At 56.5% G+C, this 24,307-nt stretch overlaps 10 protein-coding genes across 10 annotated transcripts; 8 read left to right on the top strand and 2 right to left on the bottom strand.

Annotated features, from left to right (window-relative positions):
* The first annotated feature begins 729 nt into the window (after positions 1-729).
* BGZ61DRAFT_191908 (uncharacterized protein) lies at positions 730-1,620 on the top strand. Its single transcript, XM_046237815.1, has one exon. The coding sequence runs from the start codon at positions 894-896 to the stop codon at positions 1,401-1,403; it is 510 nt and encodes a 169-aa protein (XP_046094685.1). The 5' UTR covers positions 730-893; the 3' UTR covers positions 1,404-1,620.
* Positions 1,504-2,673, top strand: BGZ61DRAFT_191922 (uncharacterized protein). The gene is made up of 5 exons (XM_046237816.1): positions 1,504-1,647; positions 1,948-2,023; positions 2,092-2,282; positions 2,353-2,592; positions 2,645-2,673. Exons 1-4 carry the CDS (start codon positions 1,604-1,606, stop codon positions 2,534-2,536), a joined length of 495 nt encoding a protein of 164 aa, XP_046094686.1. The 5' UTR covers positions 1,504-1,603; the 3' UTR covers positions 2,537-2,592; positions 2,645-2,673.
* BGZ61DRAFT_467096 (WD40-repeat-containing domain protein) lies at positions 2,605-4,268 on the bottom strand. Its single transcript, XM_046247734.1, has 2 exons — positions 3,801-4,268; positions 2,605-3,740 (listed from the first exon to the last, which is right to left on the bottom strand). Exons 1-2 carry the CDS (start codon positions 4,060-4,062, stop codon positions 2,728-2,730), a joined length of 1,275 nt encoding a protein of 424 aa, XP_046094687.1. The 5' UTR covers positions 4,063-4,268; the 3' UTR covers positions 2,605-2,727.
* A 734-nt stretch (positions 4,269-5,002) lies between these two features.
* On the top strand, positions 5,003-6,335 carry BGZ61DRAFT_372794 (glycoside hydrolase superfamily; the record flags this gene model as incomplete). Its single annotated transcript, XM_046242205.1, has 3 exons — positions 5,003-5,106; positions 5,200-5,514; positions 5,579-6,335. The coding sequence occupies 3 exons, from the start codon at positions 5,003-5,005 to the stop codon at positions 6,333-6,335; spliced, it is 1,176 nt and encodes a 391-aa protein (XP_046094688.1).
* A 692-nt stretch (positions 6,336-7,027) lies between these two features.
* On the top strand, positions 7,028-8,575 carry BGZ61DRAFT_191947 (PLC-like phosphodiesterase). The gene has a single exon (XM_046237817.1). It carries the CDS (start codon positions 7,138-7,140, stop codon positions 8,383-8,385), a length of 1,248 nt encoding a protein of 415 aa, XP_046094689.1. The 5' UTR covers positions 7,028-7,137; the 3' UTR covers positions 8,386-8,575.
* Positions 8,576-10,087: 1,512 nt separating this feature from the next.
* Positions 10,088-11,714, top strand: BGZ61DRAFT_500366 (uncharacterized protein; the record flags this gene model as incomplete). The annotated part of the gene is made up of 8 exons (XM_046251540.1): positions 10,088-10,292; positions 10,351-10,404; positions 10,479-10,552; positions 10,613-10,663; positions 10,706-10,986; positions 11,040-11,135; positions 11,189-11,224; positions 11,267-11,714. 8 exons carry the CDS (start codon positions 10,088-10,090, stop codon positions 11,712-11,714), a joined length of 1,245 nt encoding a protein of 414 aa, XP_046094690.1.
* Positions 11,715-13,313: 1,599 nt separating this feature from the next.
* BGZ61DRAFT_192007 (uncharacterized protein) lies at positions 13,314-14,197 on the top strand. Its single transcript, XM_046237818.1, has 2 exons — positions 13,314-13,507; positions 13,587-14,197. Exons 1-2 carry the CDS (start codon positions 13,429-13,431, stop codon positions 13,982-13,984), a joined length of 477 nt encoding a protein of 158 aa, XP_046094691.1. The 5' UTR covers positions 13,314-13,428; the 3' UTR covers positions 13,985-14,197.
* A 395-nt stretch (positions 14,198-14,592) lies between these two features.
* On the bottom strand, positions 14,593-15,634 carry BGZ61DRAFT_372890 (arabinan endo-1,5-alpha-L-arabinosidase A; the record flags this gene model as incomplete). The annotated part of the gene is made up of 2 exons (XM_046242215.1): positions 14,593-15,297; positions 15,359-15,634. The coding sequence occupies 2 exons, from the start codon at positions 15,632-15,634 to the stop codon at positions 14,593-14,595; spliced, it is 981 nt and encodes a 326-aa protein (XP_046094692.1).
* A 3,062-nt stretch (positions 15,635-18,696) lies between these two features.
* BGZ61DRAFT_321406 (uncharacterized protein) lies at positions 18,697-21,240 on the top strand (the record flags this gene model as incomplete). The annotated part of the gene is made up of 1 exon (XM_046238939.1): positions 18,697-21,240. A coding segment is annotated over one exon (2,544 nt), but the record flags the coding sequence as incomplete, so codon positions are not given.
* A 2,318-nt stretch (positions 21,241-23,558) lies between these two features.
* Positions 23,559-24,237, top strand: BGZ61DRAFT_372878 (uncharacterized protein; the record flags this gene model as incomplete). The annotated part of the gene is made up of 2 exons (XM_046242212.1): positions 23,559-23,612; positions 23,665-24,237. 2 exons carry the CDS (start codon positions 23,559-23,561, stop codon positions 24,235-24,237), a joined length of 627 nt encoding a protein of 208 aa, XP_046094694.1.
* Positions 24,238-24,307: the final 70 nt, after the last annotated feature.

Here is a 24,307-nt window from a genome sequence, read left to right on the forward strand (position 1 = left end):
CATCCCCATGAATAACAGAAAAGGCGTGCTCAGTTGAAAGTCCGATATGCTGCTCCCTTTTCAGTTGGACCATGTTGAAATGCTGTCGCGATCTCCACCCCGGATATTATCTATACTGCAATATTGGAATCTATTATCTCTCCCCCTGGAGAATCTGGGGTGACCAATTATCCGACACTTGGCTTCTCTCTCCACAACAGTCACGAGATAATTCTCCTTACCTATCCATGATACCCCGTCTCGCTTCCACGGAATCGGCACACGCCAAGCCCAGGGCTCATCATTATGGATTCAACCGAGCACACAGCCCATGCCACTAGACGTACCCAATCCAAAATGCAAAAGTTAAGCTGCTTCCGCCAAGTCAACCCGGTTGCAAGTCACGTTTGACGTTTGACAGTCACAAGGGCATGGGGAAAATGCCCGAGCCAATAAATGCTCCGGCTGCTCCCTCCCGGAGATGGCGCTCCGACAAACCGGGACGCCAGCTCCGGGGAAGTCAGCCCGCCCGTTTCTTAAAATTAGTTAAGCCCACCACCACCGCCATTAAGTGACACTAACATTTTCCCAATGTGCGTAGTTAGCGACACTGTCTTTGCCAGGCCGCTCATTGCCACATTGAAATTGCACAATATGTACAAAGACAACGCAGAGTCTCATTCCAAGCAGGTTCTGTGGGAGATCGGCAAAGTGGCAAGTGTCACTCGCGTCCTTCGTCTCAAATCAGGATCCACAGCCGTCTCACATCCGGTCTCGACCACCGCAACCCCGCCCACAATTCCCGGAACTCTGTTCATCATTCCGGCCCTCGACCGCCTTCATCTCCGGGCCTTCCTCCGTTAACAATCCTTCCTCCATCCGCAATATCAAGACCTGGGATTGACTCTAGAGTTATGAAAGGTCCCGTCAACACCGGCAATCCGCTGTTGCTGCCCGTGATGAGCTCGGAGCCAACCGATCTGCGAGCCGCCAGCAACACCAACACGGCCACTGACCAGGCGTTATCGAGCTATCTCGCCAAGCACCAACGAGCCTTATCTCGACCGTCCATCTCGCCGCCATCAGTCTCTGACGCCCGCAACTTCAGCTCCAATGCATCCGCTCGCGTATCGTCGCCGCGCATCGTGCTTGGCCCTGGCGTTCTCGACCGTCTTCCTACCGAGTTGGGTCGGCCAGACCTCTCGGCGCCCCTCATCGTCTCGAGTCCCTCACGCTCTGATCTAACTAGCCGGATACACGCTCTCATCCCCGATTTCGACATGCGCGTTCTGGACCCATCGATCATTGAGCAGTTCCCCGCTCGCAACATGGACGACGACGTCATCGATGCCATCTCTGGCCGGGACTGCGTGATCAGTGTTGGCGGAGGTTCCGCCGTCGCATTGACGAGGATAATCGGCTGACGCAAAGCTATTCCGCACATCTGCATCCCGACGACCTACAGCGGCAGCGAATTCATGATGAGGCCGCCCACGTCCAAGACAAAAGCGAGGGATCGGCGGCGTCACGGGAAACGGGCATCTAACGACTCCAGAGCCACCAGTTCCAAGCCGGTCCTCATCATATACGACGAGGACCTAATCGCTAGCACCACCAGGACTATATGTACCCCAAGTCCTCTCAACACAAATGGCAATGCTCATTCAGGTGAGTCTCGCCATCGAACAAAGGACGACACCCCCTGGGGCTACCTCCACCTACCAGGCATCTAGCTTCCTCCCCTGTTCCTACGCACCTCGTCACTGCTCTGTTCCGGCAAGGAATGCCATTCCCCGTTTCACATTCCATAGCATTGCCTGTCACGATACCCATCATGTATTATTGCTCCATGAAGCCGGTCTGGCAGGAATCTGTCATCTTCAGCTCAGGGCGGAAAATCAGCGACTTTTGAGAGAATGGTAGGGTCCAAGCCTTTATTAGAAGTGCTAACTAGGTCCCTCTCGAAAGTAGGAAACATCCGGAATCACCAATCTGCAGCTTACCGACGTCTTTCGGTAACTCTCGCACGACTCACGGGACCAGGGTGAGCAGGCTTCGTCCGACAGATACATCGACATCAAACATCTAGAGTCTGCTTGCTTACTTTACTAGTCTATCCACCAAACAACCAGACTTGTATCAAATGGTCAAACCGTTATGACGCTATCTCTGCCAGGCCAGCACGGTTCCAGGAATACCGATATATTTCGTTTACGCCGTCCAATGGGTCCAACCACAAAGGCCACTTTTAGGATCAGGATGCAAACCTCAACAGCACCACAGTCAAGATCGACAGGTCAAAGGCAAGGACGAAACGACTCAGCTCTCCACCAATGTTGAGTCAAGAGAACCGTTTATTGAAGGGATTCTTAGATCAAGCATGGATCAGCCAAATCAACCAAGCCAGGAATTGGCAATGAGAAGCTGTGGCCGATATCCACAACCAAATCTCAAGCTCAAAGCAGCCATGACGCAGGCTAGTTTCAATAGCTACGAGTATATTCCCGAAGCGTCGGGGAGAAGGAGAGCCTCGGCTTTACAGATGACCAGTATATGAGGGTCGTCTCCAAACTAAGATAGTTTTGTCAAGCTCGGCTTCTTTCGATAACACAGGTACACATCCAGTTCATATATTCAGTATTAAAGTCTCTCATCTTTTTCGTAGTTGTGGAATCATCAAGTTGCGACATCCCAGGGTATCACAGAGTCGTCGTCCTCCGTCCAGGTTTTCTCCTCCCCTAGATTCGTTCAGTCCAAGCCATCAAATCCCATAATTCCATGAGCGCCCATCGGCCCCAGCTTGTTGCTCTGCACCTCCTTGCGCCTCTTTGCCCGGCGCTTCATCTCCTCCACTCTATCAGCGTCACTGTCGTCGCTCTCGCTGTCGCTCTCGGCGGGGCGCTTGCCAGCTTGTTCCTCCTCTTCGCTATCGTCATCCGAGTCCTCCTCTTCGTCGCTATCCTTGGCTTGGAGTTCCGACAGCTCTTCCCAGAGCTTGACTGTCTTTCCGCCCGCACTTATCAGCCGGTTCTCGGAGTCGAACGCAAGCGAGACAACGCTTTCCATATGGTCGTGTCGAAGGTTGATAGAAACATCAACTTCTCGTCGCACCAAATCAACGACTCTCAGGCTGCCGTCACCAACACCGCACACAACCTTCTTACCAATTCCCAGGTCCTGCGGCACCAGGGCTACGGCATCGATGCTCTCGCCGCCGCCCTTCTTGTCACCATCCACAATGATCCTTTCCTGCTGGTCATCCCATGCGCCCTTGTCCCACAACGTGAGCACGCCGGAGCCGGATCCAATGGCCAAGACGCCGTTGTTGCGGTTGTTCTTGGGTCCCATGCCGGGGACGAAGCAGGAGGTGAGCAGCTCATCTTCCTGGTCCTCACTGCGGACAAGGACACCCCGTCGGAAATCGGTAACAGCGAGAGTCGTTCCACCAGTGCTGACCCATTGCTTCGGGAATCCACTGGTGCTTTCCTTGGTGGGGGGCAGAGGGGTGATGGAGGAAACGTAGTCGGCGTGGGGAAAATGGGTCTGCGCAGGCTTCTTTCCAGGAGCGCCGTCGCGCAAATCGATGATGTGCAGGGCGCCCGAGTCGGTTGCGAGCAGGAGGCTCTGGGGGTTGAGAGCATGAAGCAGGGTCGGGGCATCGGGCATCGTGGTAGTGGTTGGGATCGCGAGCTTGGAAAGAACGCGCCCAGTCGCAGAGTCGAAGTGCTTGACAAGCGAGTCCGTCCCGGCAGAGAACATGGCTGTGTACAGCGATTAGCAACATGCGATGGAAGCAATGTTGAGCTTGAATTGAGACGAACCTGAACCATCATGGGCATATACCACCGAGCGACAGCTTCCCTTGTGTCGCCTCGTTCGCCAAATGGTGTCGATCATGCCCTTACCATCGCTCAACACGCTGGTGTCGCCGTCGGCGCTCTCGTCGGACGAGTTGCCAGGCGGCAATCGGAACGTCTCGACATGACCGCTAGACAAACCAACCGTGAGCAGAGGCTCAGTGGGGTGGAGGGCGGTGGTGAAGACGTCCGCCTGGAGAGGCAGCGTGCAAGTGTTTTCGAACATTTTGGTTTGAAGTTCGAGTCGGCGGTGGATCGGCGGTGGGAGAGCAATCGAAATGCGACAGCGACTAGCGGGTGAAGATGCAAAGAGGAGCGTTCAATTAGCCCATGAGAAGCGTAATAGACGCTGATGGTATGAGTACTGCCTTTCGTTTCGTCTTCGTCCAAGGTGTCGAGGGTGGGTGTTGTTGCTGAGAATGGCTGTGCCTGCTTTACTTGCACTTTGGAGAAAAAATGAAGCTCAGGCGATCGGTACTGTGCGAAGGCAGACAGTTTGTTTCCGACTACGCACTGTAATGGAGGTAGACCTACCCTAGACGTCTAGGTTGTAAATGTGAAAATGCCCCAACTTTTTCGCCTGGGAGCATGGGGTGGTTTACGTGGGATTTTAGTTCTACTGTTACTTGTAAAGAGGCTTCTATTTCAAGGCTAGCGGAGTCTGTTCCTATCCCCAAGTCACCGTGTTACAATATATCGGAGTGAGGGGATCAATCAATCAATAATCGTAAGAAGAGGTTGGGAATGAATGCCTTAAACAAGATAGACTCCTACATTGGCTATCGTTTAACCCTGAACCCAATTCAAATACCGAATACTATACTTTCTATCCATAAAAACTATATTCCCTTAATCCTATTTGGTACAGATAATATTTTACTGAGATACAATTGTGTTGTTCTTGTTCCCATCTACTTGATGCAGTTCGCAAACCAAGCGATGGTTGAGTGCTGGCGCCCACTATAACTCGCTGTGCCTACAGTAGACGCGGGGAAAGGCAGGGAAGGTGGGGGCGGAATGGCAACTGTGCCGGTCCCTAAACACACAAACACACAGTGAGCACTGTGCTGCCCTCACGGAGCACCTTCCACAACATCAAGCGAAACCTCACCAACCTCGCATTTCCTTCAGCAACACTCGTCACAACTTCAAGCCCTGCCGCCGCAATGCGCACTTCAGCCCTCTGCAACGTTGGCATCTGGGCGCTCCTGGCCATAGTGGTCGTTGCCTCTAAAATGGAACCGCTTCGGTGCATTATGTACCTGACCGGGTAGATCTGACTCCTCTTCCTCGTCCTCCCTTTCATCTACTAGCGCAACAAGCGACAGATCTAAACTAACCGGCGGTTTTTATACGTGTTTAGCCAGCATAATGTTGTCCCAGACAAAGATGCCGTTGCCGATATCACCCACGTCATCCTTGCCTTTATGCGGTCCGAGATTTTCAATGTTGACGAGACGCCTTCCGAGTTTCCTCTCTTCACGACCGTCGAAGAGGTCCGTTCTAAGTTCGCGCCGGGAACTAAGGTAATGGTAGCTATTGGAGGATGGGGTGACAACGCAGGCTTTGAAGTGGCTGCGAAGAGTGACGCCTCGAGAAAACGCTGGGCGAGGCAAGCTGCCGTAATGGTGGAGGCAGTCGGCGCGGATGGTGTCGATGTTGACTGGGAGTATCCAGGGTATGCCGCATTCTATGCCTTGGCCAACCGTCGCGATTCGAAACTAGACTGACAAGAAATTTAGTGGAAACCGGGATGATTACAAAGAGATCCCCAATTCTGAACGGGAGTGGGAGATTGAGGCATTCGTCTCACTTATCGAGGAGCTTCGCGCTGCTTTGAGTCCTGGAAAACTTCTCTCCATCGCAGTGCCTGGCAAGGAGGTTGACTTGATGTCATTCACTTCCTCGACAGTGCCCCGAATTGTCAAGCAGGCCGACTTTCTCAACATCATGACCTATGATCTTATGAATCGCCGCGACACAGTCACCAAGCACCACAGCGGCGTCACCGATTCGCGTGATTCGATCCAGCGTTATATCAGCCGCGGCGCCCCACCACACCAGGTCAACCTCGGCCTTGGATACTACGTCAAGTGGTTCATGACCCAGCAGTGCAACGTTGATGACCCACGGGGTTGTCCCACCCAGCCACTCGAAGACCCGGAGACAGGGGCGGATATGGGCAAGACCGGTGCCTTTAGCTGGCATGACAAGACTCCCGAGGAACTGGTTGAATCTTTTGCACGTGCGGAAAGTGAAGGAAGCTATGACGACGACGGAAGCTACTCTTACTGGGATGATCAGGAATGGCGGTGGTGGTCGTTCGACACGGTGGAGAGTATCCGGCACAAAATGGAAGACCTTGTTCCACAGCTCAACGTGGGGGGAGTATTCGCCTGGGGCCTTGGAGAAGACGCTCCTCGATTCGAGCATCTCGGGGCTACGATTGAGGGAATTCGTAAGCACCGCTACACGAGGACGGCAAAGGACGAGCTATGAGTTCCGTGCCGCCATGTGAGCTGTGAGAGGCCAGGAGTGGCTACACGAGCGAGATGGGACGATTAATGCGGATCTTGATAGCACCCAACGGCAGCCGCCCGGCGCATGAACCACCCGTTAAACACCCGTTATGATGGCTTCGACCCCTCAATTGATATTCCTGTTCATCAATCCGAGGACACTGGCTTCCTAGGATTAGAGATACTAGGGTCTCTACATATGGGTTTCTCCGCAACAATGACGAATCACACGCCGCGGATACCACACGCATCGACCCTGGTAACCACCTAGTGCCCACCATGCTCGCATACTCCTCCAACGATACCAGGAGCTCCCCCACACGTGCTCACCGCAAGCTAGTTGCTCCAACCTCAAGCTTATCCTGCAAGCTTGAAACCTTGTTTCTCGACAGGCACCGGGTTGTGATCGACACAATTCCAGCATCATGGGCCGCGACTATGCCCATCTTATCGACCGACGAGCGGCTTTCAACCCGTGTCGGGCATGGACCTGGACCGTCTACAGTGAGATTAGGGCCGCTCATGTCCGGGTGGAATCGAGCATCACATTGCAACCCTTGAGCTTCCCAAATAGGCTTATCCGATGCGGATCGTTGCTTTCTATTGTGCGCTCATAAGAACTGCATGATGCCCGTAGGTTTCTTCTCTGTCCCAGCCAGCCGCAGCCTCAGTCTCAATCGCAAGTGTTGAGTCTCACCAAGCTCCTCGTGGTTCTCCCTAGGTCGTCCTCACTTGTGCTTCTTTGCCAATTGACCTTGTCAAGCTCAATTGACTTCTCCGAAATGCGTTTCACAACCCCCCTCGTCGCCGGCCTTGCCGCCGTGAGCCCCGTCGTTGCCGCGCCGAGCTACAGCAGCAAGAACCTCGTGCAGCCCATCACGCAGATCGAGCTTGGCCCGCGTCCCTACTACCTCGTCAACGACATGGCGGAGGGCGATCTCAAGAAGAAGCTCCAGTCATGCTCCAACATGAAGATGAAGCGGTCCGACTGGTCCATTGGCCACCGCGGCGGTGCTGCCCTCCAGTTCCCCGAGCACTCTCGCGAGTCTGCCCTTGCCGGTGCTCGTATGGGCGCCGGAATCCTCGAGTGCGACGTCGCCTTCACCAAGGACCGCGAGCTTGTGTGCCGCCACAGCCAGTGCGACTTGCACACGACGACCAACATTGTCAACATCCCTGAGCTCAACGCCAAGTGCACGCAGCCTTTCAAGGCCGCAGCCAACGGCCAAGCGGCGTCTGCCAAGTGCTGCACCAGCGACATCACTCTCAAGGAGTTCAAGTCGCTGTGCGCAAAGATGGACGGCTTCAACGCCACCGCCACCACGACCAAGGACTTCCTCGCCGGAACCAAGAACTGGCGAACCGACCTATACGCCACCTGTGGAACCGTCCTCAGCCACAAGGAGCACATTGCTCTGGTGGACGGCCTGGGCCTCAAGTTTACCCCGGAGCTGAAGACTCCCGAGGTCGCGATGCCCTTCCAGGGCGACTACACCCAGGAGATGTACGCGCAGCAGTTCATCGATGACTACAAGAAGATGGGCATCAAGCCATCGCGCGTGTGGCCCCAGAGCTTCCTGTACGACGACATCCTGTACTGGCTCAAGCACGAGCCCAAGTTCGCCAAGCAGGCCGTCTACCTCGACGAGACGGGAGACACCCCGGAGACCTTCGCCACTGCCGTCCAGAACCTCACCCGTTACGCCAAGGACGGTGTCCGCATCGTGGCCCCCCCTCTGAACTACCTCGTCACGGGCAAGAAGGGCAAGATTGTCCCCAGCGCGTACGCCAAGAAGGCCAATAAGCTTGGTCTCGACATCATCTCGTGGAGTCTCGAGCGATCGGGCCCTCTGGCCAACGGTGCTAACGGCGACTACTACTATAGCTCCATCACCGATGTTGTCGACAACGACGGCGATATGTACGAGCTGGTGGATGTGCTCTGGCGCCAGATTGGAATCATTGGTCTCTTCTCTGACTGGAGTGCCACTGTCACCTATTATGCCAACTGCTTTAAGATTAAGATTTGAAGTAGAGGCAGAATGATTGATGCGAAGGAGAGCTAAAGGATGAGCCGAGCTGAAGTGATGATACGCTGGACTGACGAGTTGGATCCGGCCCGATAATATGTAAATAGTAATGATAGAGATGACCATGAATGTCAAGAGCATCTACCCCAAAGCGAACCATGGGGTTGGCCGTTGTGTCGTGATCCTTGCGCCAGCGTCATCCTTCCCTCCCCTTAATCTTTGCTCCAAGGTCTATCCCATCCATGTCCTATCTCACGATCTCAGCTCTATCAACCAGCCCTGACGGGATCCACACACATCCTTGCAAGTTGCCCGCCGCGGCGTGTCCGCCGTTAGCTTTGCCTTAGTCGCCTCGATTAGCCCACATGGGCAGCGCAAGATGGCGTTCGCGAAGAAACACGCGGCGTCGTTGGCGCCGCGGGGAAGGAAGCCAGGCCCGCGACGGGCTCAAAACATGATGAAGAAAATAGCTGCGTCAATGCTAGATCTGAGATTGGGGTGGGCTCACAAGTGGGCAAAACAAGAGGGAAAGGAAAAACGAAAACCTCATCGAAGATCTCTAGCCCATGCTTGTCGGCTCCACTCAACGACCACGATGATGCCCGTTGTTGGCCACTCCCCTGGCCGCGCTGAGCGAGTTGATCGATGGATGCGGATCCGATCCTTGCGCTGGAAGGATTCAGCTTGCATTTTTTTCTTGCTCACCTCCTCCGCACTTGGTTTTATACGAGGCCTTCGGCGGTAAGACTGGTGGAGTCGGCAGATGGGAAGATGGAGATGGATAAGGTTTCCAGTGTAGCAGTGTGTGGTTGTTGGTTCTGATGCTGGACGTGTCGTGCAGCGCGTCTAGACGGAAACCGGAGTCCTAGTATTGATAGTTGACGCCTTAGATCAGCCCGTGAAACTCGATGCTCGGCCACGTCGAGCATGTTTCTCCGCATCTCGACCTCAACCCATGCCTGCGCGGCAGATCCTACACCCGGAAGAAGCTCTGGATCAGGCCGTGCAGAGATGTGAAACCGCACATCACCAGCCCTGGACGCCGAAAGCTACACGCGTTACACCTCTGTCTCTGGCAGGCGGGCGGGCCTCTGGTGGTCGGTAGCGGCGGGCATCAAAACACCATGAACCCGGCGCGGCGACCGGGGACCGGTGGCGAGGGAAACAAGTGGCCAGGCCAGTCGGGTAATTCACAGGTTGCGAGAGGAGAAGAACAATCACGGCCCTGCGTTTCTGACGCTTACGGCGTCCTTGGTGCCTCTGGAGCCAACACATCGTGGATCTGAGGGGCATTAGCGTGGATGCTCCGGGCGTTGTTGGGTTTGGCTATGTCGTTGAGGCCCCAGGTCGTGTGACTGACTGTCGAGTTTCATTTATTCTCTTCTCTTCTCTTCCAGATTCTCTTGGTCGACTCCCACGTTGAACCGTTTGTGGTCCGTTGATCTGGGGGCTTTGTTCATTCTTCTGATATTCTTCTCGTTCACTTCCACCCGGCGTGGGTCAAGTAATTGTTGCGTTTCCCACTCGCACAATCTCTATTAAGAGAATTACCCATTCGATTCGATCAATACTGGACGACCGACGACCGACTTCCGGCTCGAAGCCATCTCTGACCTACCGGCGGAACCACCCATCATCAAGAACGCAGCGAATAATATTACCCCAACCACCGCAGCGGATCTTAAGAAACAAAGGGAAGAAGATGGGTAATTTTCCAGTTGTGGATGGTGTTACCGTCTTCATGGCGGCCCCAGAGGGATACAAGGTCGACTTGAATCGCCCGGAGCGGCGACACGTGCTCGAGTCGTACATAATATGCGGGTTCGGCCTCGTCCTGGCCTTTTTATTCCTCATCCAGTTTCGTTACGTCAAATTGAGCTTGTTACCTAGGCCGGACGGAGAAGTAGGTATGGATAACCCTTCGAAGATTCACTTGAGGTGTGGAGATGTTGACATGGTATCAAGCTTGCTTGGGCGTGGGTTGGATGTTTTCCGTAGCTGTTCAGGTTGCTCTGATCAGTACGTGGTTCTAATAATGATGCCATTCCGATTACGGCCGGATGATCTTGGGGATGATGTTAACTAGTGAGCAGGATCGTTTTCTAAGAGTCTGATGGGGGTACACGCGTGGGAGATGTCGCTCGAGAAATTCAACTACGGTAGCAATGTGAGTTGCTCCCGTCAGCCAACCTCTCAGACTGTGTCTCGTCAGCCAACATGCTTCTAGTTCATGGTTCTGGTGCCCATCCTATATGCCGTCGAAACAGGGTTCACCAAGGTGTCACTGATACTCTTCTACCTCAAGCTCTCGCCCTAAAAGCGGTGGAAGTGGTCAGTCTACAGCGCCTTCTTCCTCGTTGTAGGATACCATACGGCCATCTTCTTCGCCGTCATTTTTGGGTGCCGCCCGATCCAGAAGCATTGGACCGTCGGCATGGAGGGCACTTGCATCAACCGACCGGCTCTCTACATTGCCACGGTAGGACTCGGAATTCTCTCAGATTTGGTTCTACTAGTGCTGCCGATGCCCATGATTCTTAGGCTGCAGATGCCGTCGCGGCAGAAGGCAGGCCTCGTTCTGCTGTTCACCATTGGCTCAGCGTGAGTACTCACTTAGCCATGATTGATTCATATTGACGGACTTTTTTCATCAGCACACTTGTGACTTCCATCGTCCGGCTGATACTCTTGATACCTATCCAGCATAGTAGAGATTCCACTTGGGTCATGTCTAGCGCAGTGGTCTGGGTGTAAGTTGACTCTCAAATTCCTTCAGAGCATCCAGCTGATACGATGTGTCCAGCTTCGTCGAGGCCAACCTTCTCATCATCTGCGCATCGTTGATGACACTCTGACGCTTCTTTATTCATGTGGCGCCGAGACTCATCGGAGAGCGTGGGTCCTCGACAGGATACCATCTCAGCGGGTCTGCAGGAGGCTACAAGCACCCGTTCAAGGTGATTGGAAACATTGTGCAGCGGAGAAGAGCAGATAAATTTGGGACGCCTGTTGAAGATGGTGCCGGGTTCGACCTTGATCTAATTGGACATGCACCACCGACACTGATAGCGGTCGGAAAGGGAGGAGAAAAACCGGAGAAAGTCATTGCCAGGCACTTGCGAAAGCAGGAGTCAATCAACAAAATTGGAGATTCGGGGTCCGAAGTGCAGATGTGGAATCCGCAATTCGCGAGCGACGAAGTGGACGCAGAGCGAGCTATTCTTCAGACGACGACGGTGACGGTCAAGTATCATTGTAGAAGACGGGGAAAGGTCTCGATGAAGATGTTGAGGGAGCGGATGAAGGATGAGATGGGAGACCGGAACTGAGAATTGAATCGGGAACCTGGAATTGGGAATTGGGAACTGGGAGTTGGGTTACAGCGGCGTATTCTTCCTGGGTTAAATTTTATTATTTTCTGTTGACGGAACCTCCCGGCGGACCCACGTTGACCGCCAAAAAACTGAGCCTCCGCACTGATTATGGGATGTTCCGTGTTGAGAGTTGATGACCAGTCGTTCGTGGCAGCCCACGTGGATACGATACCACAAGCGGGAACAAGGCAGACATGAACTACCTGCGATGCAGTGCGGAGTGCCGACATGCAGAATGCCAAACGGGCGACAAGGGTCGAATGCCGGAGTCGTCGGGGAGTCGTCGGGAGTCGAGTCGCAATTACGTATGGCATTGGTGGCTTGGGATGGAAGGTCAAAGTCAGAGCATTTTCAGCTGGCCGTGCAAGGCTGTGCGCTGGTGTTAGTCATCAGCGGCGACGAGCAGAGCGAGAGTCGTCGTCAGTCACAAGGCGCAAGTGCGAGAGAATGCGACGGTGTTTTTCGATGGCAATTCGAATTCGTATTCGTCGCGAAGAATTGGAAGACCGGACTGGGAGTAGTCGGTAAACTTGGAGGGGGGACGAGGAAGAAGTGGGCCAACCTCAGGTATCGATGCATCATCGATTTCATGAACCGGGAAGGAGGGAGGGAGCGGGGGAAGGAACGAGCAGGGAGAAGGAACGTGACGTCTTGGGGCTGGATTGTTTCACTCGAGCTTCAAACCTTTGAGAGTGATTTTTATGGTTGGTGATTAAGCGCCCAAGTTTGCACCCTCTTTTCACGGCGTACGGCCTCCCAGCGACGAACGCATTGGATGGTTGGATGGCAGTGACCGGCAGTGACACAGAAGGTCGGTCCCTCTGAAACAGAGTTGTTATTCCCTTATTCCCAGCCAGCGCCAATGCCAAGCCACCAGCGCCATCAGAACCCACCTCCAAGCCACGCATCATGACCTCATCGCCCGCTGCCAACGTCATGTTCGCGGCGCCACAAGGCCATCTCGCCCACTCAACCTGTCGTTCCGCACTACACCACGCCCTGTCCATTACCCCAAGACGTCGCCCAAGGCCGCCCTATCCGAGAGACATGCCAGCTGGATCCGCACGCCGAGAGTCACCTTTTGCACTGTAGCCACAACCGCAACACACCAGCAGCGCTGTCGTCGAATCACGCCCTGGCGCGCTGCAACGGGTTAAACCCAAACAAGCGTTGGGCTTGCGAGGCGTCCTCTGGAAAGTATCTCGCACGCACCGCCGAGGCCACCCTCCTCCGCCAATGATCACCACACCCCCTGGTCCGCCAGGAATGACGATTGGCAGCATCTGCGCTGCCTTGTCTTGACGCCTACGGACAGAGGACAGTGTAGGGCTGTTCCGCGTTGGCGTCCGCCTGACCCGGTTCGGGCTGTTTCCCTTCCGGCTTGTTCTTGATGCGCTCTTCACTCCCAATGGCGGCCTCGAGCAAAGGTCATAGGTCATCGCCCGTCATGCTCGCCCAAAGTCGCCGTTTCTTTTAAATGCTACCCAACCCACTTCGTTTCTTTCTCTGGTGCCATCGTCGTCTCTGCCTCCTTGTCTCTCCCTCTCCATAACTTCGACGCAGTTGCATCAGTTCCTCCACGCCCAGCCAGCTCCGTCATCGTGCAACCTTTTGTCTACCTGGTGTAGCTCTCCTCGTCGCCCAACAACCCCACAACTCAACCGCCATCATGTCTCTCGGCATCATCACCATTGTCCACGCCGTCCTGGCAGTTCTGCTCATCATCGAGCTCGGTCTCACCGGATATGGCAAGTCTTCACTTTCTTTGCTTGCCCATCAGGGAAAATCCCCATCAAGGAAAAATAGCTAACACATCTCAACCAACAGTCGTTAGCGAAACCAGCTCGTCTTACTTCGGCACCACATCCCCCTCTCAGTTCAGCTTCATGCTCTTCAACTCCATTTGGTCGCTCCTCATGCTCGTATACCTCGCCATCGTGCCCCTCTTCGCGAATCGTCTCTACCACTCCGTCGTTGGCCTCGCCATCCTCGCCGTCACCACAATTTTCTGGTTCGCCGGATCCATCGCTATGGCCGACTTCATCGGCGTACCCCACTGCCACGGCAACAACTTCTGCCAGAGCGCTCAGGCCGCTGTCGCATTTGGCTTCTTCATCTGGGCCATCTTCACTGGCCTGACTGCCATGGAGGGTCTCGCCTTTATGCGCTCGCGCGGCCACAGCGCCCACGCCGATACCACCAAGCCCGGCCACGGAGTTGCTTAAACGGATTCCGGCAGTACTCAAAACGAATCGATTCAATACGAAACCGCTTCAAAACTTGGTGATGGAGGAGGAAATTGTCGACTACTGGTTTAACGATTTCCTACGTCTGGCTTGTTTGGCTTGTCCTTCTGTTTTTCTTTTTCATCCTGGATTGCGACGGGACACGGTTGGGAGATACCCTCAGGACTCACGAAACGCGAGTGTTACTTTATACACTCACACGAAACGCTCCTGGCGACTGGAGCTGGATGTACATTTGGCGCAATTAGTACGTAACGACTTAGTAGGCCTTAGCTGTTGGAAAATGGATTGGCTGCTTTAAACAAAACGTTTCCCCCACCTTTAGTTGCTTTGTTCGGCACATTATCGTGTTTCATGATTGTCATTATGTGCCCGAGTGCTATCCCCAGGGCTATCCCGAGGCGATGCATGTGAAGATCTGGCTTGCGCGAATGTACATGGTCGCCAGCAACGTGACGTCGCGATGCATATGCATCTTATGCGCAGGACATGTGTTCAAAATATGTACATGGAAGAAGCAAACATGGGCTCTGCAGGGGCTTTCCGTCAGCCATCAAACGACACATGGCAATCTTGGCTTTCTTCGTTTACACGCTGGGCCAGCCGCTGCTCCAGGTAACTGTGTTCCAGCCAAATTGGTAGTTTGCGTCGGCCAGGCCCTTCGTCTTGTCGGCGTAGTGGTAGTACAGGACGGTGCCGTACGTCGGGTCGGCAAACACGCCCTGTCCACCCGCTCCGTAGACGTTGCCGTGGCTGGAAAGGACCAGGGTGCCACCGTTGGCCGTGGTGCAACTCTTGCCGTTCTTGTCGACAAACGGTCCGCTGACGCTGGCGGAGCGGCAGACGAAGATCTTGTACTCCTCGCCCTGGGCGGGCAGGGCCGTGTTGTAGCCGCAGCAGATGCCGGAGCTGAAGAACAGGTAGTAGTAGCCGGAGCGGTAGTACATGTTGGCGCCCTCGAGCGCCTGCGAGCCGGTGCTGTTGAAGGCGATCTGGTAGGGGGTGCCCGAGGCCTTGGTGGCGGCCGAGTTCAGCTTGACCTGGTAGATGTCGCCCCAGAAGGAGCCGAAGTTGAGGTAGTAGTTGCCGGACGTGTCGCTGATGAGGTTGCCGTCGATGGCGTTGTACGTCTTGGACGAGTCGGACGTGACGCCGGTGGAGCCGTGGTCGGTCCATGAGCCGTACTCCATCGTGGTCGAGGTAGCATATCCAATGGCCGAGTTCTGCGAGCCGAACGAGGAGACGGTGTAGTACATGATGTACTGGTCTCCAACCTTTTGGACATCGGGGGCCTTGCGTGGTGTTAGCGTTGACCTTGGACTGATGGCTATATCGACATTAAGCTGCACTCACCCACAAGTCATCCTTCCCAGTCAGGTTGATGATGCTACCGGCGGGAATAGCGGCTCCCTGGTACACCCACGAGCCGGTCAGGGCAGAGGCCTTCCAGATGCCGATCTTGCTGCCCGTCTCGAATCGAAAGTAGACGCCATCGCTGGTTCGGCGGACGACGCTGGGGTCGTGTGACCAGCACGCGCCGCTGCAGGCTCCGGGGTTGGCGTACGCAGACGCCTCGGTGGCCAGCAAGGCGATGGGCACAAGGGCCCGGAGGAAGCTCCAGAGCTTCATGGCGAGGGATGTTGGAATACAAATGCCGGTGCAGTTACGGTGCTTGTGGTGGTCTCTGGCTCTCCTGGAGTCACTGAAACGAAACAACCCATTTTCCAGGCGTTCAGAGTGTCCTTATGTACGCGTCCCTCCATCTTGACGCCATCAATGACACCATCCTGAGGTTTACGCGCTCGTATAACAGGAGACTTGGACCCAAGTGCAGGTGGTTCTGGGACCGCGAATGCCCTAGGGCTGGGGCTCTGGCTTAATTGCCGATTGGCGGAATTTCCCTTTTGAGGGGGATTGAAGGGGTCACGACGAGGGGAACGAATCACGCAGTGTGGAGGACGCGGAGGGGGATGGTCCGAGGTTGGAAAATGTAGACTACGTGAGCTGGAAGAGGTTTTGTCAAGTTCTGGAGGGAGAGCGGTGTTCTTATTTGGCCTGGTTGTGATGATTGCCGTGGTGTTGACGAACTAAGGCCTCGGCTGTCGATTGATACGGGATACGTCTGCACGTCTCCGGTGAGACGCCACAACCCCCATGCCGCCAGCGGCGCATGATGTCCCAACACAGACGGTGGCTTGGCCTCGCTGTGCCCAGGCTGTAATTAATACCTGTAAACAGTAACAGCAGAATCCTGCGACGGCGGTAGCTCCCGTTCGCGTGGGACGGAGCCAGAGGAGGCTACGCGGCGCCGGCGTGGGCTGCAACGGCTGCAGGGGTCGAACGCGCGGAAGAGACGGGACTGCACGGGATGGGATCGGATGGCATAGGGCGCGAGGATGACGATGTGGACATTGGAACAGAGCGTTGAGAACGGCTATTGTAGTCTGGCTTCTTGCGGGGGTTGGATGGATTAATTACCTCAAATCCTGCGTGCCATGCGTTGCGTATTGTGACTCTTTGTTACTACGGCTAAAGCGCAGCTTGCGCCCGTTCTCGATGCATCTCGAACCTTTCAGCATCTCCGCTGGATATTATGCCACCATCACCGGCCTGGCTGCCCGCGCCTGAAACGTCGGAAGTCGTCCGTATATGTGTGATAATGTCCGGCGCTGCATCTTATCGTCCTGCACCACAAGCTTTTTCCAGGCATCGCTTGCGAGCAATTCTCGAGCATGAACGGAAAACGGCGACGGTGGCCGGTAGTACTGCCGAACGAATGCAAGCCACAAAACCAAAAGCTCACTGGTTTGAGGTGAGGCCCCTGCCAGTAGGACGAATTAACCAAATACATCATCTCGGGCCCCGGCGAGTGCCTTGCGTGGACAAAGTCGCCGGGGACCAGGGGGGGAGTGGAGGCCCGACGGGGGTGACGGAGGCGGGGGGGCGCATTAATATCCCATGGCTTATAACGTCTCTTGGCTGTAGGGATTGTCACTAGGGAAGAAAGATAAGAAAAGCTCCCCCCCAAGGCCCTAACGAAGCAAATAACGGCGCGGGGCGACAAGGCGCAAAAGAGGGACGAGGGTGTTATTTGTGAGCCCCATGACAAACCGCATGCTTCCCCAGGCTGCGTATCCATCCGCGGGCCACGGTGCCACGGGTCCAGCGATCCACGGGCCCACGTTGCGTTGGGAGGTCGATCGATGAGGGCTATCTCTATAATCTTTTTGGTGTTTTCTTAATAGCGATACTACGTAAATGAGCTTGGGCTTTGCTTACACGTTCAATTGTCACACCGACCTGCCAATCGGCACTCCATACATACGACTGATACATGCTTCCAACGCCAACGCGCCAACCGATGCCACCGTCCCGGTCGCAGGCAGACCAAGAGCAAAGGTTCTCTGCATGCCGTGCCTCCGATCATGTAGGTACACAGGTACAGAAGTACAGTACGTGGAACCCCCCCGTCGAGTCCACGCCGTGCTGTCGGTAGTCCCCAAGTCCCTGCCTCCGTGATTGGCCCTGCGAAAACCCAACGCTTGCTTATCAGTTGGTCGCGACCACACATCCCAAGTTCCAATTGCTGTCCGGGGTCTTAGTCTTAAGACATGCCACCCTTATCAGCCAAGTGACCTACCAATGCTGGACCGAGATGCCTATCCGGGCCGCCAAATCCAAGACTCTGTCTAAAGTCTGACCCCGTCTCATCTCGGCCGCCCATAATTCTTCCCCTGCCAAGTTCAAGCCCTCTCCGGCCTGGATGAGATATCCCCGATGCACACTCGAGCGCTTTGGGTTGAGGCCGCCACCTAGAGCTGCTGCCCACGTTGTCCCTGGCGCTACCGCTCTGGCGGAATATTCGAGACTCGACAAGCTTTCCTTCTCTTCTGGTGCCGAACCGTCCGCTCGGCCCTTGACTCAAGAACCTCCGTGCCCCCTCCCCGCCCCCATCCGCGTTGACTTAGACGATCGGGGTTCTCTGGCCATTCTTTCATTTACCTATTCGTTGATCTGCATTCCCACCGCGGCCCTAGAAGGAAGAACAAGCAAAAATAACGGACCACGCCGCTCGTTCCCTCCCTTGGCAACGCTACTTAACACCACGCAGATGCCCCTTCGCTCGGCAGACGCACAGGAGAGACACGCTTCGGCCGTTCCAACGCAGTCCCGCCGCGTACGACTGCACTAGAGGAGAGGGATTGGCAAAAGTCTCACCTCGCACTGCTGGGTGCGTCGTCCAGCGGGCGCAACGAGCTGCCAAGCAACCGTCGAGTCAGCTCAGTGTAATAAGACCTCGCTGCGCTTTTGCTTACGCGACGGCCGGGGAGCGACAAAAAACGAGATATCACAATTCCCTTTCACGACAGGATCTACCATTGGCTGTATGGGGCACCGGGTCTGACCAATTGGCCATCTAATTCCAGCATTATTGTTCTGCGTCTGTACAAAAACAAGCCAATCGCCTCGTCATCACAACCCGTCGAAACAAGCCTCCCGTCAGTCCCGGAGCGACGACGTAACGCACTCCTGCACATACTTGTATACCCAGATACCCTTTTTGCACTCTTCTGTCTTGTTGCTTCTTGGATACCCCGGAGTCTGTTACAGTGTCTGTCTTGTTGAACAGTTGATATACACTCCCTCCCCCACTTACATATTTTATTCAACCACCACCCCAACGACCGGCCATGTCTGGACGAAGCGCCATCGCGCGCAAAAAGAAGACGGAAGTGAGGCCGAGAAACGGCAGCAGCAATGGGCGTCCTGCGTCGGCCACCTCGTCCAACCACTCCGACCCGAACGCCATCCCGGACTTCCCACTCCCGCCCCTCCCGGCCGGCGTAGCGGGACCCACCAGCCCGCAGTATCTCAACTTCCAGGCGCCAATGGTGACGCAGATGGGCGGCGACCCGAGATATGCGGCCCAGGGATGGGGCAACAACATGGCCATGCACGGAGGGCCGCCCACGCCGATGATGATGGTGCCGGATCCTCGCTACATGGCCGCGATGCAACAGGCGCCGCCGGCAGACTGGGCGTACAACCGGCCCCGCAAGCCCTCGGTGAAGACGGACGAGGTCAGCAATATCGAGAAGAGCGGGTTGCGGAGCAGGCTGGACAAGCGGAGCGACGACGTCCGCAGGGGTTTGGCAAAGACGTTTGCCTTCCGCAAGAAGGACAAGGAGGACGAGGCTCCCGGCGCAAGACGAGGAAGCGTCGAGCGGCCCCCCAGCGCGGCGACGGTGAGACCCGGGACCGTTATGGGCTACGATGAGAACCACGGCCACGAGAACCAGGGCTACGACAAGTTTCTCATGCCCATCCAGACCGCGCCGCCTCCAATGCCGTACCAGTACCAGCAACAGCCTCTGCCGTCCCCGCCGAGCCCGCAGAACCCATGGGACACGAAGCCAATCGGCCCGCCGCCCACGACGAAGCTGCCGCCGATCCCACAGCCCCCGGCCGCGGCAATGCCCACCATCCGGCGCTGGATCGGCGCCGGGCGACCGGTGGCGCGGTGGAACAAGCTCCGCAAGGACCCGGAGCTGTGGGATCCCAATGGCGACGTGCTCATCTTCCTGGGGCGGAAGGGTCAAGCGCCGAAGCAGCCGCCCAGTCTTCGCCTGTCGTCGCATATTATTGAGGCAACCGAGAGTCGCTTCCTTGTCACGTTGCTGCGCGAGGGCTCGAACGAAGAGGATATTTACTTGCCTCCGTCGCCCGCGGGATATGGAACCCATCTTAGCTTGGGACGGGATGGCCTCGGCCGTGATGGCCCGCTGACACCTCCCATCTCGGAGGAGGCCAGCTCACGCGATGAGCTGGAGGGCCAGATCTCATACGAGATGTACTTTCCCCCACCGGCGAATCTGAACCGCGCCGACCAACTGCGGCACCAAATCACTACGCGCAACGTCTTCGCCGTGCTGTACCATGCCTCCCTCGTCGGCATGTCGCTCTACCAAGCACTATCAGACCTACATACACGCCTTGACAGCTACATGCCGCCGGACAACGACAACGTCGCGCAGATCGTCAAGTACCTCTCGGTGCGCGGCATCGACGACGTGCGCTCCGACCCTGCCACGGCTGTCTCGCTGCTGGCGTGGGCCGAGAGCCCAGATGTGCGCTGGGAGGACGGCTGGCGCGAGAGCTTCATCCACTGCGCAGGTATGGACGGCGAGCTCGAGCGGTGCCCGGACATTAAACATACCACGCCTATTGCGCGCGCGCTGCTGGAGCGGGCGACTCTCGAGACGCAGCTTCGCGTGCAAGCGGCTGAGGAACGACTGAGCGAGTTCTCGTATGGAGACATGTGGGCGGCGGCCGGGGCGGCCGCGAATGGACCTGCACGAGGTGCTGCAGACCGTCTTCAGGAGATGCTCCAAAGCCATTATACCAAGATTTACGGATCCTGGCCGCCAGCGCCACAGACATCTTCACGACCGGGATCGGCAGACGCAGACGGCGACGTCGGGGAGGATATGTGGCTCACCCGCACCGTAGCCATGTCGCTGCAGCGAGACTTTGGCGCGCTGTACGACTACCTCGTCGACCGAGACATTGTGTGGGATGTGTCGGAGGCGCGATCGGGCCGCAAGTGGATGATGGCTTCGGAGAGCGGCAACATGGCGTTTGAGGCGGACTCGGCGGAGGCGCCTATGACGGACATGCTCATCGAGTTCGACAACAAGCTGCGCTTCCCGCACATCCCGCATCCGTACCCGTTGATCCCGGAGTCTATCCCGCCGAATGTTGCGCCGTCTACTGGCAAAGAGGGCGGACTGTTCAAGTATAGCAAAAAGGCCGATGCGGCGAGCAACGCCGGACCAGGTTCACGGGCCGGCGCTATGGAGCGACGGGTGCAGCTGGCGTACACTGAGAGCACCAACATCTACGCACTAGGGAGCGACTTCATCCAGAGCGACCTCGTGGACGCCTTTGTGCGGTTCGAAAAGGGCGACCGCGTCGGCGAAGTGGACCCCTCGACGGCGCGGCGGGGCCGATGGGTGCTCCTGTACGGGATCCTCCAGACGCTGGCGTCAGTGTCAGTCGACGACGCGCGGGTGCGGCACCACGAGGGCGTCAGCTACCACCTGAACCCGCGGCTGAAGGGCACGCGCATCCCGCCGTGGAAGCGCGGCGGCCGCCAGCGCAGCGACAACAACGGCATCGGGGCCGACGCGCACGAGCGCTCGCACTGCTGGCTGGTGTCGCAGACGTGGGGCAGCAGCGCGAGCGGGCGGAGCGAGGCCGAGGCGGACGACGACGACGAGTACGACGAGTACGAGGACTACTTTGAGCGCGAGGAGGCCGGGTCCGACGGCATGAGCTCCGTGGACCGGCCGGCCGCTGGGCGCAGAGGCATGAGGACCATGATGGTGAGCTCCGAAGCGGCGTCGGCGGGGGGCTCGAGATCGGGGTCGAGCTCGGGCCGCGTGCGGAGGTCAGCCCGGGAGAAGCCGGCGGGGGCGCCGAGCGGAAGTGGCCGAGGGACGGCTGCGGGATGGCATGGGAGTGCGTTGGGCGATGCCCCGCGAGGGAAGCAATCGGTCGAGTCGTTCATCACGGCACTATAATACGTGATGTTGCGTGTGGGGCGGACCTTTGATGTTGGAAATAGTGGTAACGAGTAATTAGCCTATGAATGCATGAGTGAAGGATCAAAAGAGATTTGTCTGAACTAGAGTGTATCACCACGGAGACTACTCCGTACTACCTGCTCAGTCTGTGCTCCTTGCCCAACCTCCGTGATTAACGCCCGAGCGATCGCGAACTGCAATTACCGAAACCAAAGGACTATATCCCGCCTCCCGCAAATCGTAGGCTGAAACACGGGGGTATCTACGCGACTGGGTGGATCAACCAGGCCGAGCGAGAATTTACAAAGTGCTCTGGACTTGGAGCGGGAAGACGGACAGGTCAGGCCGGAGCGTATTCCCATTATGCCGTGTAATAATTAGTTTGTACTACCACGCATGCATGCGATGGCGATGGCGATGGATGGCGCATAGGATCCCGTGGGAGCCGCGGACGTGGACGGATGGACGGAGCTTCGGCGGGGAGCTTGGAGCTTGGAGCTTGAAGGAGCTTGGAGCTTTAGCCTAGGCACAAGTTTCCAGGTTTCCCCCCCCCCGAGAAAATCGCCTTGTCCCATTGGCTGGTTGGGCCGTCTGTTCTTCAACACCCCTGGAAGCGAGGCATCGTCAGTTCTCGTCGCATCTTGAAAGTTGCCCAGCCAGCTTTTTTTCCCCCGTCCCCCCGTCCCCCCGTCCCCCCATCCCAGCCCCGCCATTTTCGATGACGTCGCAGTCGCGGAACCACACCCCCCGGTCTAGAACAATGTCTCATCGACATGCGTCCCCGAGACACGCAAATCGAGATGCTGTAATTAGTAGACGATATGTGACCACACACACGATTTGCCCCTGGCAGCCAGCACGTCTGGCGGGTAGCAGGTTTTGCGCGCGGACTCGGGGCGTAGATTGCAGAGCGCATGCATGAGTCTGGAGAGATGACGACGTCATTTTGGATCGTTGGGTGATCCGGGCTGGAATTGTGTCTCCAGGAAGAGGGACGGACGAAGAGGAGCACCGACACGGAAAGACAGAAAGAAAAAAACTGGGCATGATCCCTGTAAGTCCCCTTTGAGAATTATCTGACCTTTTCTCACTCTCAGCTCTTACGGTGCTGCATCGCTTGTGCGTGAGATGCCAAAGAGGGGAGGACTATCGATCACGTTCTCTTTGCGCTCGGGCCGTGATTGGCTGAGGGAGATGGCCTGGAGCGGCGTACCCGAAGACGCTGATGGTTCCAACCTCCCCTCTCGGCGTGTATTGTATCTCCCTCGGTTCAATATTCCTCGAGTCCCCTTGCATAGCGTCGTTTCCCGTCGAGTGCCTGCCCTTCCAAGCCCTAAACCATGCGAGAATATCCGAATATCGATTCCGAACCCTGGTCTCCCCAGCCGTCCGCAATACGTAGCGCAGCGGAGCACGGGGGACGGCGGCGTGGTCCCTGATCTTTGGGCGGTCCCCTGGGCCACCCCCACTAAAACCGCCCACTGCACCCCACTACGGGCTCCCACGCGTCCCGCCTATAGGCCCCCTCGAGCCCTGGTCCGTTCGCCAACCCTCCCGCTGGCCGCTGGCGAACCCGCGAAACCCCCAGCCCTCTCTTTTCCAGGGAAACTTGGCCCATCCTTGCACGCCTGAGATCCGCCCAAGCACTCGCCCAAAGGGAAACCAAGGAAAAGGCGCCCAATACAAAATGCTCGACGTCTTCCCACCCTCCATGATGCACAAGGTTTTTCTGTTCCTTTTTATTTCCTGATCTCATCGTCACCAGCATCAGGATCGTCACTGCCCCTGCTACGCTACAACCTGCAACTCACAATCCTAAATCCGCCTTATCATCATCTCATCGCCCATACGAACACTACTTGACTCCCTCCACACCCACACACCTGTCGCAAACCGCCCGCATTCCCGGCGCAAAGGACTTTTTTCCCTCACATTCCCGTCGCAACAAACCGCAACAACTCGCAAACATGTGGTTCGCATTCTTCTTCGTCTGCAATCGGATTCTTCAGATCCTGACTCTGGTGAGTTTCCTCTTCGGCGCGCATACCGAAAACACCATGCTAACCATCACAGATCCCCACCATGGGCATGCTCGCCTGGTTTGTCAATGGCTTCGTCGAGGCAAACGCCCTCACGCCCGATTCCATTCTCGTGCTCTTCATCGTCTCGGTCCTCGCTCTCGCCTGGGCCATGTTCACCCTCTTCTCCTACCACCGCTCCTCGGCCAATGCCATGTTCGTCGGCTTCATCGACCTCGGCTTTGTTGGCGCCTTCATCGCTGCCGTCTGGTATCTGCGCGGCATCCGCAACGCCGACTGCACCAACGTCTCTCGCGACGGCGACTGGACCTACCGCCTTGGCGATGTCACCGTCACTGGCCCCGACTACGACTGGACCACCGACAAGCCCTGTGCCATGCTCAAGGCTTGCTGGGCGTTTGCCATTATGAACACCATCCTGTTCTTCTTCACCTCCTTCGTCGCCTTTGCCCACGGCGATCACCTCAGTGCCTACGACCGCAAGTACACCACCCGCTCGCGCTCGCACTCGCACCACTCTAGCCGCCACAGCCACCGAAGCAGCCGCTCTCGCTCCGGCTCCCGCTACAGCCACCGCAGCCCTCACTCTCGCCGTGTCTACGTCTAAGCAAGCCACGAGCCTGATAGACAGACTGACACCAGAGATGAGGGGCTGTGGCTTCCGAGCGGGTCTCCAC

This window comes from Ilyonectria robusta, assembly GCF_021365365.1.
Source record: "Ilyonectria robusta strain PMI_751 chromosome Unknown BGZ61scaffold_54, whole genome shotgun sequence".
NCBI classification, from domain to species: Eukaryota; Fungi; Ascomycota; class Sordariomycetes; order Hypocreales; family Nectriaceae; genus Ilyonectria; species Ilyonectria robusta.

Excerpts from the sequence above, each read along its gene's own strand:
- BGZ61DRAFT_192007 (XM_046237818.1), top strand. The coding sequence starts at position 13,429 with ATGTCTCTCGGCATCATCACCATTGTCCACGCCGTCCTGGCAGTTCTG. Across the intron at positions 13,508-13,586 it reads GCTCGGTCTCACCGGATATG|TCGTTAGCGAAACCAGCTCG; the intron begins GCAAGTCTTCAC and ends CTCAACCAACAG.
- BGZ61DRAFT_191947 (XM_046237817.1), top strand. The coding sequence starts at position 7,138 with ATGCGTTTCACAACCCCCCTCGTCGCCGGCCTTGCCGCCGTGAGCCCC.
- BGZ61DRAFT_191908 (XM_046237815.1), top strand. The coding sequence starts at position 894 with ATGAAAGGTCCCGTCAACACCGGCAATCCGCTGTTGCTGCCCGTGATG.
- BGZ61DRAFT_467096 (XM_046247734.1), bottom strand. The coding sequence starts at position 4,062 with ATGTTCGAAAACACTTGCACGCTGCCTCTCCAGGCGGACGTCTTCACC. Across the intron at positions 3,741-3,800 it reads ATATGCCCATGATGGTTCAG|CCATGTTCTCTGCCGGGACG; the intron begins GTTCGTCTCAAT and ends CGCTGTACACAG.
- BGZ61DRAFT_191922 (XM_046237816.1), top strand. The coding sequence starts at position 1,604 with ATGTACCCCAAGTCCTCTCAACACAAATGGCAATGCTCATTCAG. Across the intron at positions 2,024-2,091 it reads GCACGACTCACGGGACCAGG|TCTATCCACCAAACAACCAG; the intron begins GTGAGCAGGCTT and ends TTACTTTACTAG. Across the intron at positions 2,283-2,352 it reads TCAAGATCGACAGGTCAAAG|ATCAAGCATGGATCAGCCAA; the intron begins GCAAGGACGAAA and ends AGGGATTCTTAG.